At 36.3% G+C, this 12702-nt stretch overlaps 1 protein-coding gene across 1 annotated transcript in view; it reads right to left on the reverse strand.

The window, feature by feature from the left end:
• Cdh20 (cadherin 20) overlaps positions 1 to 12702 on the reverse strand; it is a 57523-nt gene that overhangs the window by 17787 nt on the left and 27034 nt on the right. The window contains exon 6 of the mRNA XM_026404645.2: positions 5457 to 5710. Coding sequence (XP_026260430.1) covers positions 5457 to 5710 — 254 coding nt within the window. The remainder of the gene's footprint in view (positions 1 to 5456; positions 5711 to 12702) is intronic.

The following is a 12702-nucleotide window of genomic DNA, read 5'->3' on the forward strand; positions in this document are numbered from 1 at the left end:
ATATATGTATACTCACCCACACCCACATATATATACGGGTTGGTAAAATGGCAAAGCATTTTGTTTCAAACATGCACATATCTTTTGCAGAGATTCAGCAAGGCCATTCAGAGAATTAGCAATTAAATAGATAACCAATGAGAAAGGTTTGAAGAAGTTGGAATTGTTTCAGTTTTGATTCCATAAGAGTTAGGACATTTAATAACATAAATTAATGTCTCATTCTATCTGTGATCCTGTTTAACGAACATTTACTGTACGCCATGCACTGCTCAGCACATACTACATGTGTTATCTACACTTAACTTTAAAGGAACACTATGAGGTAGGTTACTATTATGTTGTTTTACAGGTGAAAAAAACCCTGAGGTTTGAAGAGGTTAAGTCATTTGTCCAAGGTCACACTGCTGGGAACTGAACCTAAGTGGTCTGGCTTCAGATTCCGTGAACTAACAACAGACCATGCTGCACTACTGACACACACATTATATGGATGTTGAGAGCCACAGACGAAGGGGCCCCAGCAAACTTCCAGCTGCCAGCTGATGATTGGCTCGCAACGGCCCCAGCAAACTTCCAGCTGCCAACTGATTAGCTCCTCTGCTGTGATGCTCATTGGGTTGTTTCCCCGCCCTTTCAGACTACAGAGCTGCTCATTGGGGGACTTTTCTTGGCTCCGTCCACACGACCCAGCCAATCAGCCTCAAGAGCAGGAGGAGTAGGGGAGGTTGAGAGGCTTGTGGGAAGCCGGTGGTGGCAGTTGGGCTCTGAAGATTTTCCTGAAGAGCTGTGTGGTTTGGCATGTGTGTTCTAAAAATAAAGTTCGTTTCTTTTGACAAGTGGCTCCTGAATTGTGCCCAGCCAGACTGCAGCATATGAGCTTGTCTAAGGAAACAGAAATCGACCTCTCCCAGATAAGCCCTGAAGCTAATAGCCGACTTTTTAATAATTAAAAAAAAATGCCTATAAAGTTCATTTAAAATGAACTGGAACATTATTTTTTATAACTTATTTCATTTATTTATTCTTTTATGTGGTGCTGAGGATCAAACCCAGTGCCTCACACATGTAAGGCAAGTGCTCTACTGCTGAGCCACAATCCCAGCCCACATTATTTTTTTTCTAGGCATAATTTGTGATTTAGTTTTAAAGTTTACTAGCTATTTTAAAAACTGAATTTTCTTAGGGGAAAAGAAAACCACACTAGTCAGCTCCTCACACATGAGAAAAGCCCAGTATTTGGTCCATGGAACCATAACCCCAATGCAGCTATCCAAACTGTAGGCATAATGCCAAGGGGAGAGCAGCCAATGAGGAATCAACTTTCTATACTCAAAGCTACAACAGCATAGCAAATGTCACAGATAGTATGGGAGATTGAATGATGGAAATAACAAAGGGCCAGGACCACTGACAGCATTGCCTGGTTGATATAGCAGGACACTGCCTCAAGAAGCCTCCCTCATCAAGTGGAATCCCTCTCCCATTTCTACTTTCCCAGATGAGGTTTGCATTGAGGGCATAATGGCCTTATTTCTCTGAATGGAGCATTGGGCCAATTTCCAGGAGGTAGGAGAACAAATTAAAGGTGTAAAATACAGATGGAAAATGAGGAAATTGGGACACACTTGTGGATTTTGTAGGTGGTTTTCTTTCTCTAATATTCCTGTGTACTATGAGCAGAATAGGTATAGCACACATAACAAAACTGCCTTAAGCAAATAGTAATTGGTGTTTGTTGGACTCCCTATTTCTCTGAATTTGGGGTCATGATCATGCTTGGTAAATCCACACACTCCAAATAGCCAAGAGAATAGGCCATTTGTACATTAGCAGAAGCCTATTTCAATTGCCAAATGGTCAGTAGCCTGATTTCCAGAAATTTCTTGAACATTTATTAAAAATTCAGGGAATCTAAGTGTTCTATTTTTAATATACTTATGGCTACATCTGGAGATGCTATTCTGGGGATTATCAGTAATTGACAATCAGATTGCATACTTGAACATACTATCAACTTTCTAGAATGAAGATGGTAAAAGTCCTAATAATCTTTTAAAAATGTTAAATGGCCCTTAATGTATTACATTTTAACTTCAGATAAAACATTTATTATTTTCATGATTTAATATGTATTTTATTTTTATGAATATGAGTCTTATTTATTCTTCATAACCAAAATTCAGAAGATGAATTAACCATGCAGCATATAGCATATGCAAATTATTTTAAAGCACACTAATTTTATAGTAAAAATAAGGATTAAAAAGAGCTATTTGGGAAAGAGGACAGTGGAAAGCAATTCCAAATTGACTTATTAAATGATAGCCAGAGATTTGATGTTCTGCTTGTGAACATTCTTTGTTGCTTTGGGTAGTATAGAGTCAGGAACCTTTTATCCAGCAATATGAATTCTGTTCTTTGTAACCAAAGTGCACCGGGAGAATTATATTCAGCTTTGATAATTGGAATTCCACTTTTCCCGTGTACCTGAGCCCTTGTCTTGCTCCCTCCAGACCTAGGATCTATTTTTTTTTTGCCTATTTCTGTCTCAGGATGTAGAGATTTGCCCAAGAATAGTTCAGGAGAGCTTGCTGTATTCTTGGATTCAGGTATAGCCCAGCTCTACTGTATGGACTTCCCTGAGGCCACCTGACAATTTCCAACTGGCAGCATTTTTTGGTAAACAGTTTCTTTCATTTTTTCTACCTCATTTTGCTTCATGCTAGTAATGGATCTAGAACCTCTGATGTTTCTCTTTTATTCCTGGATATATCCTGAGCTAATGAATTAGTCTTGAATACTGGATGTACACTTTAGGGTTGTATATGTGCTGCCTGGCTGTTCAGTCTCTTTGCTTATTTGTTGTTAAGTAGATCCCTATAGGTATCCTATTAGAAGTCATAGTACTTTACCATATAGGGGTCAAGAGTCACAATCTGGGAAGATGTGGAAGTATCCACAGTATATTCTGACTATTTTAGAATAGGATCTGATTTTTTAAAGCTTGTGCTTATATTATTTCAGTTTCCCCCATAAAGTTTTATTCTGTAAAGTTCTCCCCACATTACCTCCTTTGATATGAATAAATTAATATGTTGTAGATTAATAGATATACAGTTTATAAGTTATAATCATAAAGAATTTTCTTAACCCAATCAGTAAATGGGCCAAGGACCTGAACAGACACTTCTTAGAAGATGATATACAGTCAATCAACAAATATATGAAAAAATGTTCATTATTGCTAGCAATCAGAAATGCAAATCAAAACTACTCTAAGATTTTATTTCACTCCAGTCAGAATGGCAGCTATTATGAATACAAACAATAATGAGTGTTGGCGAGGATGTGGGAAAAAAGGTACACTTACAACTCTGTTGGTGGGACTGCAAATTGGTACAGCCAATATGGAAAGCAGTATGGAGATTTCTTGGAAAATTGGGAATGGAACCACCATTTGACCCAGCTATCCCTTTCCTCGGTCTATACCCAAAGGACTTAAAAACAGCATACTACAGGGACACAGCCACATCAATGTTTATAGCAGCACAGTTCACAATAGCTAAACTGTGGAACCAACCTAGATGCTCTTAAATAGATGAATGGATAAAAAAAAATGTGGCGTATATACACAATGGAATATTACCCAGCAATAAAAGAGAATAAAATCATGGCATTTGCAGGTAAATGGATGGAGTTAGATAATGCGAAGTGAAGTTAGCCAATCCCAAAAAAACAAATGCTGAATGTTTTCTCTGATATAAGGAGGCTGATTCATAGTCGGGTAAGGAGGGGGAGCATGGGAAGAATAGACAAACTCTATATAGGGCAGAGGGGTGGGAAGGGAAGGGAGGGAACATGGGATTAGAAATGATAATGGAATGTGATAGACATTATTATCCAAAGTACATGTATGAAGATATGAATTGGTGTAAATATACTTTGTATACAACCAGAGATATGAATAATTGTGCTCTATATGTGTAATAAGAATTGTAATGCATTCTGCTGTCATATATAAATAAAAAAATTAGATTGAAAAAAAATAATTTTATAATTATAAAAAAGAAGTTTCTTGGCTTCTGAAAATATAAATTTACAAGATAATCTCTTTCATTTGTGTTGTGGTTGTTTTGAGGGCAATATAGGTTTACTTCTCTTTCTGTTTTACATTTAAAAAGCTTAAATTTGGAATATTACTTTTTAAAGTTATAGCTCAGAAAGATGAGTTGTCCTCAAGAAAACAGAAAAATTCAAACAAAATCATTTTAGCCATTTTGAGGCCTGAACTTGTAAAATGTTTACTACTTGGTTCAGGGAAGCAGATTTCCTCCTAGTGTAGTTATTCTCTAGAGAAAATCATTCTTGTTAAATTGAAAAAGCACATTTTCAGTAAATACACAACAGCACCAGGTAAAGGAAGTAGCCACTTGACAGAATAGGCATTTGATAAATTGGAGTGTGTTTAAAATGCGTTATTTGAACTGAGGCCTCAGATTCATTTTACTGTGTGGGTTTTTACAATTAATGTGACAGATGGCCTTAAATAGCCTTGGAATTCTAATCTTTTGTGTTGGGCTTCAGAAGCTTGGCAGTTGCTCTGGAAGGTTGAGTTGTCAACCTGTCCACCAGCTGTTTGCTCTTTGGTTCCAGAGTTGATGAAAAATGGCCATGGTTATAAGAGCAGTTCTCACCTCCTGAGGGGGAAGCATCTTTTAATTTCAGAACATACCTTAGATATGTGAGATTGCAATTTAGAGCCCTGTCTGGCAGTCTGCATTGCTTTAAAAGTATTGGCATCAGGAGTAGTTTCTATGTTGTTTCTACAGTATGTGGAAATACATATAGTTTACTTTTCCCATTTTTTAAAAGTGAAAAATCAAAGGTTTATTCAAATTGAAAGAATGTACAGTGATCACCTTTATATTCACCACTAAGAGTCAAGGGTTTAATGTTTTAACATCTGTGTGTCTGTTTTATCTTAATTATAGTTCTCCATTGGGGTTGATTTTGCACCATTGTCCTGGACATTTGGCAGTATAGGGCGGACATTTTAGGTTGTTACGACTTGGTGGTGGTGGGGTGCTACTGGCATTTAATGGGTTAAGGCTGGAGATACTGCTATACATAATTCAATGCACAGGACAACCTCCCACAGCAACACAGAATTATGTAACCTCAAATGTAACTGGGCCTATGATTGAGAACTAAGGTTTTATGCATGTGTATGTGTTTGTCTGAACCAAATGAAAGTGAGTTTCAGATATAATGATACTTCATTTCCAATTAACATGACAGGTCCATGTTATTTAAATAGGAAAAAAACCCTCAGAATTTCCAGAGATGGGATAGGAAAGGAAGAAGCAAGGGGAAAATGGGCTAGAAAATCACATAATGGGAAGGGAACATTAATGTTGCAGGATATAAGGAAAAGGTGGAATCTTTGGAAAAACCTGATTGAGTTGTTGGTCACATCTGGGTCCTTGGCAGAGATGATCTGTATGGTTGTTCCAATTGCTACATCTTCAGGCACCTCCACAAAATAAAAGCCAGGTTCAAACACAGGGGGCTCATCCACATCCTCTACACTGATGTGCACTGTTGTTGTGTCTTGAAAGGGGCCCAGGTTTAGAAAACGCATCTCCAGGTGAGGATTGGCTCCCTCCACCTTCAAGGTATAGCTTTTCTTGCTTTCAAAACTCAGGGGCTAAAAAGTAATGACAGGAAAATTGGTTAGCCATTATCATATGTGTCCAAGGTCAAAAAGATGTTCAATATTGATGACTGCTACTGAGATCCCCAAATTCATTAAAGTGGTAGGAAAGAGGCAAAGGTAAAAACAAGGTAATTTTTCTTGTTCTGTAGTTTTTAGTTTTAACATCAGATTCAACCTTGGGTAAGAAAGGTAAATAAAATGCTGGAACTTCAGCATCAGTTAAGGAAGTCAGTGGGATGATAAAGTTATTTACTCAGCTATAACTTGTCTATTCTATTGGCATGGTCTTTAGAGAGAGTCCTGGGAACCTCCTTAACCCTGGCCTTGTTAACCTGGGACTGTCCCAGTTTTAACATGGAAAATTTTGTTCCTGGGAACCCATTCTGTTCCAGACAAATCAGGAGAGTTGGTCACCTTATCTATAGATGTGCTTACTCATTTGAAAAGATGTGACAATTAAGAGCAATGGAGGCTTAGGCTTTTGCTTGCCTCCTTAAAAAAAAATTCTTTTCGAGTTCAAAGGCAATAGTAATTCTTTCTAAGAAACTATCTTAAGTACCTCACAAGGGTTCTTAGGGCACTGTGTCAGATTTATCTTTGTGTACTTAGTTCTTCATAGATGATCCCTTCTAAAAATTCATTTTGAAAGTCCTGCAACATCTCATTTTACAGACCTAAAAGGTGCAGAACCTTACACTAAGCTGACATGGTTATATAGTATCAGACCTGAAATGCTGGCCCAGGTGTACGGATTCATCATCCAGAGTTCATCCAAAAGACTTTAATTTTGTCTAGTAAAATTCCATCGCATAAAATATAATTATTTGGTTGTTTTTTTGATTTATTGATAACGTCAGAATGTTTTATTTCAAAATAAATTCAGTACTTCAGGGTAGAAAGTAAACTTAAATGCTATTTCTGAAGAATGATTCATTTTTTTAAAGCTGACAAAAATGTTTAAATGGTTAAAGCAACAGTATTACAAAACATCAATAATAAAAACATCATTGAAAATAAGTCATAAAATAATCACAGTGGATAGCAAAGTAGTTACTAAAGCTTAAAAGTCACATGACAGTATGCAAATGTTTTATTTTAGATATTCACTTATGCTCTTTTCATAAAATATGCTGAATGTCACCATACTTCTTGTTAGAAAGAGGCACATACCCATTTGAAGCAACTGCTTTGCTTTTGAAAAATAAATATCTGTAGGAGTTGCTTTAACTAAATATGTTATTTTCAAGTTATAGCAAAAAGTTTTTCTGTTCTGTTGCTCTTTTTAAAAAAATATTCATTTTTTAGTTGTAGTTGGACACAATACCTTTATTTTATTTAATTTTACATGGTGCTGAGTATCGAATCCAGGGCCTCATATGCTAGGTGATTGCTCTACTACTGAGCCACAACCCTAACCCTATTCTGTTGCTCTTGCAACCACTTGTTCAGCATTTACTTAGGGCCAGACATTGTGTTCCGTATCTCATGGATATTCAACCATTTCCATTTAAACCAAGCATCTCATTTGTGCCAGCCCTCCTTCTTAGTTGTTAGACAAAAGGCAACATTTTGTAAATAAAAATATGCCACTCATATTGTGATCTATTCAAAGGAGTAGCTATGTATTTATACTTACTTCCTAATTGTACACATTTTTCTTTCCTGGTCAGTTATTTTCTCTTAAAACTTGCCTTATGTATAGGTAGCCCAAAGTGGACGCTTATTTATGTTAGGTTTCAACTAGGCAAATTTGTTTTCTCCTTAATTGTAAGTCATTTTTCTAATTTGGTGTGAATTTTGTATCTTTAAGTTAAGGTGTAATTTACATACATTAAAATTCATCTTTTTTTTTTAGTGGAAAGTTTTGCAGGTTTTGACAAACTCAGTATTATGTCTACCACAATAATGAAGATACAGAACTTCATTTCCATGGCTCCCAGAATTCCCACTTTATGCTCTTGTATGTCAGCCTCTTCCTGGATATCTAGTCCCTGCCAGTCACTGATCCATGTCCTGTCCCTATTGTAAGAATGTCAGACTACTTTTTCAAGATGGCAGAATAGAGAAGGTTGCTTTCCTGGTTGTGCTATGGCATGAAACCAAGAAAGCACATAGGCAGCTTCTCAGCAAGGTGGGTGAAAAAAAAAAGGGTGGGGGGCGAGACTTCACTGAGATCTAATACTGGACATTCAAAGCAGATTGGGGACTCAGGAGGTTGTATATAATAAGGAAGACATTTCCAGCACTACCTCCATTGCTGCCACTGGAGGCACCAGCCATAGCAGTGTCTCTGTGAGCAAAGTGGAGGGATAAGGGAATTAAAGGAACCTGTATTTTTAGGAGGCCTGAGGTGTGTCTTGGGTATGGAGAGTTCAGAGATCAGAGACACTGCCCGACTGAACTGAAAGGCATGCTGCACGATATCGATATCCTAGTGCGGGAAAGAAGCCACATCACTCTTGGCTGCCTGTGGAGGAAAGAGGAAGGAATTATTTTGCAGCTGTGGTGAAGTGGCTGGTGGCTAGTGGGGAACTTATTCCTGGTAAACCTGAGTTTTGCCCAAAATACAGGCCTGGCAACCCACACTGCATAATGTAGAGTGTGCTTAACTGACCAGGAAAAAATCAAATGTGGAGAGGGGTTTAGACAGGGGAATACTGGTCATGGTAACCCACCCACCTTTCCCCCCTTCCCCTCCAATCTAGCTGCTTGCAGAACTGACTGGGAGAGATGCACCTGACTGGTAATTGGAAAGGGCAGGGGTGAGAAAGATTGAGTTTGGAGACTGAATCTAAGAGACAATGAAATGAGGGGACTAAGAATTGGCTCCTCCACTGCATGGTGGAACCCAGGGGAGATCCCAGGGGTCTAGTCTTCTAGTGTGGACCAGCAGTTGCTGGGTCCTGGAGGTGTGCTGATTTAAAATCTCCAGACCAATTGCCATTCAGTGAAAACCTGGAGACCACCTGTGTCTACACCCCACTTCCATGAGGTCTGCCTACAGGATTTCCTCTTATTTCAGCAACCCCACCCTAAGGGTGGAGCAGGCATCACATTCCAGGCCACCCCATCTAGCTCTGTTGAGAAGGGAAGCTGAGAATCTTTTTGAACTCCAACAGAAAAATTCCTTAACTTTTCATCAAGTTTTTAAAATTTTTTTTCTCTTTTTTCTTTGTGACCTGGATGGTTCAAAAACACTTATAAATATTCATATTTATTTTGTCCTCATTTTTAGCATTTTTGAAGTCAGTTATTTTTTCATGGATTAGTATTTTGAGGACTAGGATGTTTGATTTGTATATTTCAGATTTGTTTTGTATTCTTTAATTTTTTAAAATTTTACTTTATATATCTTTTTATTTCACTTGTTTCCTTTGATTCTCTTTCTCTCTTGTTTTCTGCTAATAGCCAATTTCTATTGTTCTCTTTCACTCTTCCTATAATTTTCTATTTCTGTTTTCTTTTCTCCCTCATAATCATCACATCCCACATCACTTCTGTTCTCTCCCTGTCCACCATTCAAAATTTGTAAACCCTTTTGCGAACTCACTTTTTTTTTTTTTTTTACTGTGGGCAATAAGTGATCATATCACTTTTGTTTATTGTGACAGTTAACATTGTAGATGCATAGAAGAAACTATTTAGACTAATGCTGTGTATGGTTTGCATTGGTCTGTATTATTTGTCTCCTGCCAAATGGTGAGGTACTGGACATCTTCAGGGATACTGCAAGTCCACAGGGTAGAAACTCTACTGCCTCAGATCCATACTGTTAGATGGGTAGACACACATATGAGTAGACAACATGAAAAAGCAAGGGAACAAATCACCCAAAACAAACTAAGATACTTCAATAACAGAATTCATTGACACCACAGTGGAAGAAATATCAGAAAAGGAGTTTAGAATATATGTACTTAAACTGATATGGGAAGTAAAGAATGATGTTAGGAGTGTAATTAGAGAGAATATACAGGTAGTGAAAGATCACTTCAATAAAGAGAGATTCTGAAAAAAAAAATCAGAAATCCTCAAAATAAATCAATAAACCAAATTAAAAATTCAATGTAAGGCATCATGAACAGATTAGACCTTTTACAAAACAGAGTTTTAGGCAATGAAGACAAAAGGTATAATTTTTCTTTTTCTTTTTTTTTTTTTTAGGTACCAGGGATTGAACTTGTATACTCAATTACTGAGCCACATCCCCAGTCCTATTCTGTATTTTACTTTGAGACAGGGTCTCACTGAGTTGCTTAGTATCTTGCTTTTGCTGAGGCTGGCTTTCAACTCTTTTCCTCCTGCCTCAGCTTTCCAAGTTGCTGGAATTACAAAATGTATAATCTTTAAAGTAGACTATGGATAAAAGATGTTAAGAGACCATGAACAAAACTTCCAAGAAATATGGATAACCTGAGAAGATTAAATATAAGATTGATTGGGCTAGATGAAGGCTCAGTGACATAAACCAAAGAAATGCATAGTCTTTTCAATGAAATAATATCAGAAATTTTCTCAAGCCTAAAGAATGAAATGGAAAATAAAATAAAGGAGGCTTATAGAACCTTACATGTACAAAATTATAACAGACCCACACCAAGGCACATGATTATGAAAATGACTAACATACAGAATGAGGATAGAATTTTAAAGGCTGCCAGGGCAAAATGATGGGTCATATGTAGAGGGAAACCAATCTGGATCTCAGCTGATTTCTCAACCAGGCTCTCAAAGCTAGGAGGTATTGGAATAATATATATCAAGCTTTGAAAAAAAATGATGCCAGCCAAGAATAGTATCTCCAGCAAAATTAAGCTTCAGAGTTGATGATGAAATAGAAACCTTCCATGATAAACAAAAATTTATAAGAATTCATATCTAGAAAGCCTGAACTATAAAACATACTCAATAAGATATTTATTGAAGAAGAAATGAAAAATAAATGGAAAACCAGCAAAGGGAGGAACTATGTTAGAGTAATAGTCAATCTAAGGAGAAACATTCAAATTAAAGAGCAGAAATAAATGAAAATGACAGAGAATAAAATCCATTTGTCAATAATAACACTGACTATAAATGGCCTAAAGTCATCAATCAAAAGATATAGACTGGCAGATTGAATTAAAAAACAATACCCAACAATATGCTATCTCTAAGAGAATCACTGTAGGCAAAGACAACCATAGATTGAAGGTAAAAGTTGGGGGAAAAAAAACCATTCACATGGGTCTTATAAACAAACAGGTTTCTATCCTCATTTCAGATAAAGTAGACTCAAGCCAAAGTTAATCATAAGGGATGAAGTTGGACATTCTTACTGCTTAAGGGAATTATAAATCAATAAGACCTAACAATCATAAATATTTATGCCCCAAACTATGGAGCATCTACATACATCAAACAAACTCTTCTCAATTTCAAGAATAAAATAGACCACAACACAGTAATACTGGGTGGCTTAACATGTGTCTCTCCTCACAGGATAGATTCTCCAAACAAAAACTAAATGAAGAAGCTATAGAACTAAAAACTACAATTAATAATTTACACTTAACAGATACGTAAAATATTTGTTCCATCAATGACTGAATACACTTTTTTCTCAGCAGCACATGAACCTTCTATAAAATATACTGTATCTTAGTCCACAAAGCAACTCTTAGCAAATACAAAAAGAAATAATATACCTTACATCTATTAGGTCATAATGAAATGAAATTAGAAATCAATTATAAAATAAAAAATAGAGGGCTGGGGATGTGGCTCAAGTGGTAGCGCGCTCGCCTGGCATGCGTGCGGCCCGGGTTCGATCCTCAGCACCACATACCAACAAAGATGTTGTGTCCGCCAAAAACTAAAAAATAAATATTAAAAAAAATTCTCAAAAAAAAAAAAAAAAAAAAAAAAAAAAAAAAAAAATAGAAGCTACTCTAATACCTGGAGATTAAATAATATGCTATTAAATTGCCAAGGGTAGCAGCAGAAATCAGGGATGAAATTTAAAAAGTACTTAGAGGTAAATGAGAATAACAACACAACATCAAAGTCTCTAGGACACGATGAAGGCATTCCAAGAGGAAAGTTCATTGTATTGAGCTTATTCATTAAAAGACTAGAGAGTTATCAAATAAATAACCCAACATTACAACCAAAAGTCTTAGAAAAAGAAGAGCAAATCAACATCAAAAGCAGTAGGAGACAGGAAATAATTAAAAGAGAGCTGATATCAATGAAATTGAAACAAAAAATTTAAAAAATCAACAAAACAAAAGTTGGTTCTTTGAAAAAATAAAATCGATAAGCCTTTAGCAAAGCTAGTAAAGAGAGAAGATGCAAATTACTAGTATTCATGATGAACAAAGAAATATCACCTTGGACATACCAAAATATAGACAATAATCAGAAAATTTCTACTCTAATAAAATAGAAATCTTGAAGATATCAGCAAATTTCCAGGGACATAGAACCTACCCAAATTGATTCAAAAGGACATAGAAAATTCAAACAGATAAATTTCCAGCAATGGAATTGAAGACACCATCAAAAGCCTACCAAGAAAGAAAACCCCAGGACCAGTCAGATTCTCAGCTGAGTTCTATCAGACCTTCAAAGAAGAACTAACACCAGTCCTCCTCAAATTATTACATGAAATAGAAAAGGAGGGAACCCTTTTAGGCTGAATTCTATGAAGCTAGTATCACCCTGATACCAAACCATACAAAGACATATCAAGGAAAGAAAACTTCAGACCAATATCCCTGATGAACATAGATGCAAAAATTCATATGAAGTACTGACAAGTAACATACAAAAACATGTTAAAAAGACAGTGCACCATGGTCAAGTGGGGTTTATCCCAGGGATGCAAAGTTGGTTCAACATATGGAAATCAATAAATGTAATTCATCACATCAATAGACTTTACAGACAAGAATCACATGATTATCTCAATAGATGCAGAAAAAGCATTTGTCAAAATAGCA

Source organism: Urocitellus parryii, chromosome 13, assembly GCF_045843805.1.
Source record: "Urocitellus parryii isolate mUroPar1 chromosome 13, mUroPar1.hap1, whole genome shotgun sequence".
Taxonomy (NCBI): domain Eukaryota; kingdom Metazoa; phylum Chordata; class Mammalia; order Rodentia; family Sciuridae; genus Urocitellus; species Urocitellus parryii.